This window comes from Rutidosis leptorrhynchoides, chromosome 11, assembly GCF_046630445.1.
Source record: "Rutidosis leptorrhynchoides isolate AG116_Rl617_1_P2 chromosome 11, CSIRO_AGI_Rlap_v1, whole genome shotgun sequence".
NCBI lineage: Eukaryota > Viridiplantae > Streptophyta > Magnoliopsida > Asterales > Asteraceae > Rutidosis > Rutidosis leptorrhynchoides.
In genome coordinates, this window is record NC_092343.1 from 163259895 (window position 1) to 163269751 (window position 9857).

The window sequence follows — 9857 nt, forward strand, 5'->3', positions numbered from 1 at the left end:
TTCCCCGGCAGCGGCGCCAAAAATACTTGATAGTTAAGCTAAGGGGTATAAAATACTATTAAATTTTACAAGGAAATACTATTAAATACGATACAATTTTACACAAGATATTTATTTATTTATAGAATGGATATACTTAAACCTTGCTACAACACTTATAGGCAGTGTACCTAATCGTACAGTAGTGTAGTTTTTAGTAAGTCCGGTTCGTTCCACAGGAAAAATCTTTAAACAAAGCTTAACGCTATATTAGTTTATTTTTATAAAAATACAAATATATATATAAGTAATATTATTATTATAAAGGGGTATTTTTACCGTTTAATGACCGGTTTGTCGATTTTAAAACTTTAGTCGCAGTTAGAACCAAATGTAAAATAATAAATAAATACAAGACTTAATTTAAAGCTTAAAGTAAATAACGATAATGAAATTGCGAATAATAAAAGTGCGATAAAATAAACTTGCGATAATTAAAAAGTACGATAATTAAAAGTGCAATTAAATACAATAACAATAAAAATGCGATAATTAGAAGTGCAATTAAATATAAAATAAAGGAAATTAAATATGAAATAAAAGAATTACGCTTATTTAAACTTCCGTAATCATGATGTTTGACGTGTTGATTTTAGTTTTATGCCCATGGGTTAATTGTCCTTTGTCCTGGATTATTTAATATGTCCGTCTGGTTTTTGTCCATAACAGTCCATCAGTCATAAATATAAAGTGCGAGTATCCTCGTCAAATTATCCTTATACCCGAAGTCAAATATTCCAACTAATTGGGGACTTAAACTGTAACAAGAGTTTTATACTTTGTTTAATAATTACACCAGGATGTCGACTGAGTGTAACCCAAGGTTTTAATACTTTGTTAACAATTATGCCAAGTGTCCTTGTACATAATTTCACCCCTGTTTTAATAATTCTAATGGCTATTAATTCATTCCCGTGTCCGGTTAAATGAACGATTATTCGTACATATAAATACCCCGCTCATCGTGTCCGATTGAGTGTATATGGTAATTTATGGGTATGTCCAATTATAAATCTTTATATTAACATTAACAAACTATCATTTAGTTAAACAAATATAAAGCCCATTAATAGCCCATAGTCTAATTTCCACAAGTGTCGTTCTTTTGTCCAAACCCCAATTATGGTACAAAGCCCAATTACCCAATTTTAGTAATTAGCCCAACATCATGATTACTTCGGATTAAATAAGCATAATAATAACTTAGCTACGAGACATTAAATTAAAAAGGTTGAACATAACTTACAATGATTAAAAATAGCGTAGCGTTACACGGACAGAATTTCGACTTACACCCTTACAACATTCGCTAACATACCCTTATTATTAGGATTAAAATTAAAATTAAAATTAAAATATAAATTATAAATATAAATATTACGTATAGATATAGAGAGATTGATATATTGGATATATATTTTTACGATCAGAATGCGCGAGCTTTATAGGCAGTTTCAACATTTGGGGCTCCGCGACTCGCGGCCCTTTTCTTCTTCAAACTCCGCGAGTCGCGGAGATCGTTTTTACAGCTCACCCACATTTGGCTCTTTGTTTGCCGACGATTTATTTTATAAATATAATATATATATAATTAATATAATTAATTATATATTATATTATATTTAAATACATAGTTAACTTGTAATTTTTAGTCCGTTGCTTCAAGCGTTGAGAGTTGACTCTGGTCCCGGTTCCGGATTTTCGAACGTCCTTGCGTACTATTTTATATCGTGTACTTTGAGTTTTGAATCTTGTACTCTTGTAATTTCGAGACGTTTCTTATCAATAATTGGAACCTCTTTGATTGTATTTTGTACTTTTGAGCTTTTTGGTCGTTTGCATCTTCAATTCGTCGAGTCTGTCTTTTGTCTTCACCTTTTAATATTTAAACGAATATCACTTGTAAATAGAACATTTGCAACTAAAAGCATGTCTTTCTTGGGGAATAATGCTATGAAATATATGTTCGTTTTTAGCATTATCACTGTGGACAAATTACAAAGACTGAACCTGACTTCAAAGGATTCAAATGATTCAGTACCTGCTGAAGTCATTAACGAATACCTTGCTTCTGACTCTAAACCCCTGCGGACAATATTCTTCATCATCCTCTGATATTAGAAATTCTAAAATATCATCATATCTTTCATTATAAATATCCTCCATATTTCTGAAGATATTTTCTTAATCTTTCTTATTTGAAATCATTTACCTCTTCGCGCTATCTGTATTACATCATAAAAGAAACTATTTTAGTTTCTAAATTCTGAAACATTCAAGTTTAAAATAGGAATATTTTGAAGTAGTGTTGGGAACTGAAGCATGAATTAGTATAATATAATAACACTTGATCAACGTGATTATATTACAGTAAGTCATGCTGAGTTTATAAATGGAACGTGATGATTCACAGATCATAACATCATCATGTGTCATGTTATACGACTCTTGTATTCTATTTAACCTCTAAAATATCAAGAAAATATTTCTTGATGATTCGGCCTTTTCCAAGGTATTCTAGTAATTTGACAAGTCAAGATCGTGCCATCACAATTTCCTTCCTAGAACATTAACAATGTTCATTCCGAAATTCATATCTGTGAATTCTGGACCATTACAAGCGGTGCTTAATTGCAAGAAGAAGAAATGAAAGGACAAAACTCCGAAATAGAAATTGGGGTATAAATTGCAGCAAATAAAAGAGAGCATTAACTGTGAATGATAATGATTATAAAAGACAGAAGCAGAGACTTTGAAATATAAGGGAACATATAAAGCCCAACGATAAACCAGAAATTATAAACCATATATATCGATGCATATAGCAATATAAAGACACGGGAGAACTAGAAACACTATAAACCCAAGAGTATAGTAGAAGTAAATAGATTCTTCCGGCGGTAGATGAAAAAGAAGAATGACCGATATGAAAGTTAGAAGTATATCGAGAATCAGAACTGGATGGAGCATATTGATGAATACTTTAAAATATGAGTTGAAGGGGAAAGAATAGAAGGTGATGAAACATGACTAGAAACTTAGAAATCAACAGATTTAACTCACATAATGGCGGAATAAGTGAATCAAACCCTCTAGTGAATAGGTTAAGTTTTTTTTTTTGATTAATTTAGTCAAACCACAACTAAATCAAGTGTGATTAGATCAACACCTAGAGCTATTATTCACCACCTGGGTGATTTGAACTGAGAGAGAATCGGAGGAGCTCACTAGATCTGAGTGTGTGTAACAAATGAGAGGCTTAACCTAAAATGAAGAACATAAGACTTTATATACCCCTGCTGTTGACTCACCCATACGATTCATTCATCACACGTACGAGTTGGCTTCATCAGCCGTACGGGTGATCACTCACTCGTGTCTTCTCATTTAGGTTGTAATTGTGACTTAGCTCAGCATCAACCGTGCGTTTGAGCCTGTCAACCGTACTAGTAAGGCTTCACTCGTACGTCTGACTAAGTCTAACATAGTCAAACATCTAAATCTCATTCCTGCAGTTCCTGTAACCACATACAAACGCGGATAGGATAATAACGAGCAATCATGGTGGTCTGTAAACTGTTGTACCTGCAATGGACGTGGGTAGATGTCTAGGGGCTTGCATAAAATGCATCAACAGAAGGTGTGAGTTGTAAGGAAACGAAAGAGGTGAATTTATAAGAAAATCTCTGACAGAACAATTAAAATGGACGATAGCATTTAAAGCGGATCCTAATTCCCTTGATTACCGGAGAGTCAAATCTTATTAAGAATATTTTCTTCAAATCCCTTGAAATCTGAGAATCAATCATATCTACGTCAAATGATAAGATGAATCTACACTTACTCATTTCACTCTTCTATGTTAGCTTCATTCGTACTCTTCATATAAATGGATAGTTTATCCAAATTATTCGCTGATGATAAAACTCTAATTTTCAGCCCGTATGCATCATGAAAACATACTTATTATCATTCACGACCTTTCCACGCAAATTTCGGGACGAAATTTCTTTAACGGGTAGGTACTGTGACAACCGGAAAATTTCCAACCAAATTTAAACTTTAATCTTTATATGTTTCTGACACGATAAGCAATATTTGTTAAGTTAAATTTCAAGAATTTTAAACTATGTTCATACATTCATTCAACCTCGACCAAGTTCCAACGATTCACGAACCATTAAACGAATATGATTATATATGTATATGTGTATATATATTATAACTTGAAACGTAAACAAAATATTAGATTAAATACTTTATATGATTGTATCTGTTTCAAAATGTTTATTAATGGAATTAAAAGATAAGATCAAATGACTGAATTATCAGATATATTGAATTATGATTACAAGTCTCTGTTGAAAGGCCCACGTTGATTTGAGAAATTTTTCCATTTTAACAATATTCGAAAAATGGTAAAGTGATTTATAAATAAGAACAAATTGTCAATCATTGAGAACTAGACAAAGGATAGTGGAAGATTGAATCTCATAAAGACTCGATTGATCTATTTAGTTTCAAACGTACAAAAACGTTTTCAGTTTAAATAGAACTTTATTATTAAAACGTATATAACTTTTATAAATATCTAGAACCACTTTTGACAACTCATTACTTAACTAGTATGATAAAGATAACGATATTTATATTTTATTTTATTAAATATATATAACGATTTAAATTAATATTATATATATTTATACGCGTATTATACGTACATAGTTTTATACTTTTAATATACTTAAATTTTACCTTTACTTTATTTTTACTTTACTTTAACTTTAATAATTTACTTTAATAATTCATACTTTAATAATTCACACTTTAATAATTCACTTTAATAATTCATACTTTAATAATTCACTTTAATAATTCATACTTTAATAATTCACTTTAATAATTCAAAAATCTATTATAAATAGAATTCAATAGGTTTCATTATTTCATAGAAACTTGAAAATATTTTTTTCTAAACTCTCTCAATCGATTTACATATATATATTTACTCTGTATTATTTCAAGATATTATTAGTATACATAAAATATTACGACGGAGTGCTGTCCGAGTGATTTCGAAATTGTTTTTCGAGTGGGATAGGATTAAGAAAATTATGGGTTATAGCTATGGAGGTGATTGAGTATGGTTCATGGGTATGCTCGTGAGGTCAATATAGTGTTTATCATTTCCGTTGCGTCTACGTACCTTTCCTGCAATATTGAATCTCAATATTGATATGTGAGTACTCATAATTTAACTTTTACATACTAATAGTGTATCCCTGACTAGTGCTCGAGTATTTAGGATTATGCATGCTTGTACTTTTGATATTGCCCTTAGACAGGTTAGGTTGAATCTTGAATTAGTTACACTTGCGGTTGAGATAAGGTATAAGATATGCATGTCCTTGGAAAGCTAGCGAAAAATTAAGAACTTTTCCTTTAGATATCGAATGGTTTCGATGAACGGATTAGAAGTTATAATCAATTGAATTTTCGATATTTTTATTAAAAATGATTATTATTATCGTCGTTTTTATCGTCGTTCTAGTTTTATCTTATTATTATCATTATTATTATCTTTATCAATAAAAGGGATTTATCATTAAAAAATGTTATTTTTTTATTATTACTATCGTTATTATCGTTAAAGTTATAATTAGTATTATTATTATTATTATTATCCAATTATTATTATTATTGGTATTATTATTATTATTATTATCATTATTAATATATATATATATATCATTATTTAAAAATGGTTATTGTTATTGTTATTATTATTATTACTATATTATCATTAAGATAATTATTAGTATTATCGTTAATAATGTTTTAGTAACTATCATTATTAATATTAGTGTAATTAAAACAAATATTTGTAACACCTAATTATTTTGATTACTATTATTATCATTATTATGAACACGATATAAAGACGATTAAAAGCTATTAAAAGAAAAGATTAGGAAATAATGGGTAAGAGTATCATGATGAAATTAAAATATTATAAGATATTGATTTAGATAAAATTATCGTTCTTATTATTTTTATCATTACTATTATTATTAAAAGTATCGTTAGTATTAAAACTATAATTTTAACAAAAATTATCATTTTAATAGAAATGTCATTGTTACTATAAAATATCATTATTATTATTATTTTAAATAGAATTATTATTTTAAAGATAATATTAAAAATTATTGTAAATATTAAAGTTATCATAATTAGAATTATCGTTTTATCATAATGTCATCTTAGTAATTATAAATATTGATATTTTTATAATAATTATTATTATTACAAAATAATACAACTTTTACTTACTAACATTATAGATATTATTTTATCAAATAAATATGTGATCAAACATATTTTACTACGTGTAATAACTTACTTTAATAATACATATCATATTATCTTTATGATATATTAAATGAACCCTATAAATTTTATTACTTAATATATATAAAAGTATATTTTAGTATATAAATTTAATTTAATATAAAATTTTATTTATTAATAAATAAATTATATTATTTACTCTAATAAATCTTTTAAAAATATTTAAAAATATAAAACGACAATATTTAAACTATATATTAATCATGTATAGATTTTTGGAAATTATTTTGAGTCAAATTTACTTTTGTTGACTTTTGCATATTAGTCTCGAGCATTAGGATTGTGGTACACTATGACTTGACCTAATTTGTTAGACAAATATTGACCAACACATAAATATATATAATTAATTTAGGTTCGTGAATCCGAGGCCAACCTTGCACTTGTTCAATGACGTTATATGTATTTTTACTACGAAATACAGTATGGTGAGTTTCATTTGCCTTTTTACCCTTATATTTTTGGGACTGAGAATACATGCGCCGTTTTGTTGAGAGGTGTGGGGGAAAGAGAAACGTATTTGAATACCGTTGGTTTGAAAAAGTTGCTGGAATTGTTTGTTATCAAATTCACCACCATTATCACATTGAAAGACTTTTATTTCAGTATTGAATTGAGTTTTAAAATATGTACGAAATTGTAAAAATTTGTCAAATGCTTCAGACTTATTACGTAAAGGGAAAATCCATAAATAATGCGAGTAATGATCCAAAAATAAAACATAGTATTTGTATCCGCTAAGACTCGGTATGGGAGACGTCCATAAGTCCGAGTGAACAATGTCAAATAATGAAGTAACATGCGAAACAGAACTACTAAATGGAAGTCTCACGTATTTGCCAAGTTGGCAAGCATGACAAAGAATGGGAGACTTCGTATTATTACAAACAATAGAATTATTAGAATTATTGGAAATAAGACGACGAAAAGTATCAGTACTCGGGTGACCAAGTCGCTGATGCCAAATGCTGGGTGTGGTTACAAGAGCTTGATGAGCTGTAGGTGGTGACTGAGGAGTGAGCGGGTAAAGATCTCTGGAGCTATCACATCGAAGTAGTAGACGGCGTGTCAAGTAATCCTTCACAGAAAAACCAAATTCGTCAAATGTAACAGAAACTTTGTTATCACGAGTAAATCTACGTACGGAAATATGGTTTTTAACAATATTGGGGGTGACAAGGACATTAGATAAATGGAGGGGTCGGTGGATATTAGGCAACATGCTATAGCCGGTATTGGTGACGGGAATAGAATTCCCGTCGCCAACGGCGACCGACGGATAAATGCAATGATTAAAAACAGTACTAAAATTATTAATGCTAGAGGTAAGGTGGGTGGACACACAAGTATCCATAGTCCAACCCGAATTACCGTAATCATGTAGTGTCGTGGCCGCGAAATCATTCGGAATCAAAGTTTCCTGACTAGGCTGAGCTGTAAGAGCAAATGGGGTGTGACCAGTGGGGCCGACAGTGAACTGAGATTGGCCAGGTGTAATCTGTGCAGGCCCATTGACCGTGTGAGCAGCTGGGCCAGAGACCTGACCTGTATTAATCTGAGCAGGCCCAGTTTGAAGATAGCCATTAAATTGTGGACTGGGCATAAGAGGGCCTGTTAAATAACCAGACCCGACAGAAGCTGGCAAACCGATGTAGTGGGCCTGTGGAGATGCAGGGAATCCTGGCGGGCCAGAAAATTGGGCCAGATGAGTTCGCGGCCCATATCCTGGAATAGATGGAACACTGGACCGATTTAAATGTTGTTGGGCTAACAGATGCTGTTGGGCTGCTATGATGTTTAAGAGCTGAGTTTGGTTATTTCCTGTTGTCCGATTACCTGAGGTATTTTGCATATGATTACCAGAACGTGAAGCATGATTTCCTTGGTGAATATAGCGACACTTCTCACCAAATCGACAGTGACCACGACTAAAATTTCGGCAAACCTGAGGTGATGTGATCGTTGATCGAGACGGAGCATTTGCCGGAATCTGAGCCATGAGAGCAGTGGGTGCCGAAGGGGTTCCTGGTGAATCAATTGAACCGCGAAGTTGTCGTTGAAGTTGCATCTCTTCAAGGGTGATCATGGACCGAACAGTGTTTAGATTCGGGAATGGTTCGCTATGTAGAATAATGTGAGTAGCATGAGGAAATCGATTATTTAAGCTATTGATCGCATAAGTTACTAACTCTTCATCCTTCATGGTAGATCCGAGGTTCTGGAGCATAGATGCAATCGAATCAATCTTTTGAAAATAAGCTTCTGCCATGAGGTCTCCAACGGTAATAGAACGTAGTTCAGCCGTGAGTTCGACGATCTTGGATCGTTTATTGTCTTGGAAAATATTCTTCAAAAACTCCCATGCTTGATAAGATGTCTTTGGTTGTGAGTTCAAGAGACGTTCAAGGAGTGTTTCCGAGATGGTTAAGAACATCCATCCCATGACGAACGCATCCGCCTTTTTCCAATCGTCCGATGGTGCGTCGGACGTCGTTGATTCGGTCAAGAACGAATCAACATTGAAGGCCGCAGAATGATTGCTAAACAACTTGCTCCAATGGATGTAGTTGTGTTTGTTTAGATCTAGTTTAATGGGAATTAAATGAGTGACGGAAGTGACCGTGTAGATCTTATCGTACTTGCCGGATGTAGATATGTGTGAAAAAAAAAAAAACAGAAGAAGATGGAAGCTGCTGTAAAGATGTGTTTGTGTGTTAGGGTTTCGTGGTGGTTCTGTGCTATAGGGAGATAGCTACTGATACCATATTAATCATAATTGATATATTGATATTGATATTAACTGAATTGCGTACAAATGAGAATCCTTGCCACATATATAAAGATCACACCAAACATAAGGCTAATCACTAGAATATACTAGAATATGGCCCTTATAAAGATGGGCTTACATCATAATACAATATATAATATGGGCTAACACCAACTTCAAGGAAATTTTTTTTTTACAAGACCTTCTTAAATAGGCTTGAATTTTAGTCAATAACATCTCGTTTTAATCTTATAATGAAATGGGAGATGAAGGGTACTTTGCCGGAGGAGAGCGAACTGGGTGATGAATCCGCCAATGTGTTAGCTTACAAGATAGTGAATCGGTCCGGGAAAAACACTTTGAAAGGGAGGGTTAATGGTAAGTTGAAAAGAGCGGGACCTAGAGGTTAATTGATTGGGTTCGTCTCGTGTTTTTTCGTATATTTTTTAAGTTTTTTGATTTCACTTAGTTCGTTTGGTTTGGTACCTGTTACTAGTGTGTAGTATGCGGTTTAGTATTGGTTAATTTGTTTTAATGTTTTCTGGGTTCTTAAGGAAGACCCATTTATTGATAGTTTTCGTTTAGTTGGTTGTTTTCTAGGTGTGAGCTTCCCCGTTTCCCCGTTTCTTTGTATTCT

General features: G+C 31.8%; 1 protein-coding gene across 1 annotated transcript in view; it reads right to left on the reverse strand.

The window, feature by feature from the left end:
* The window catches only part of LOC139875161 (uncharacterized), a 52659-nt gene extending 43295 nt beyond the window's left edge, over positions 1-9364 (reverse strand). Inside the window, exons 1-2 of the mRNA XM_071862518.1 lie at positions 9360-9364; positions 7209-9188 (exon numbers count right to left, since the gene is read on the reverse strand). Coding sequence (XP_071718619.1) covers positions 7209-9188; positions 9360-9364 — 1985 coding nt within the window. The remainder of the gene's footprint in view (positions 1-7208; positions 9189-9359) is intronic.
* Positions 9365-9857: the final 493 nt, after the last annotated feature.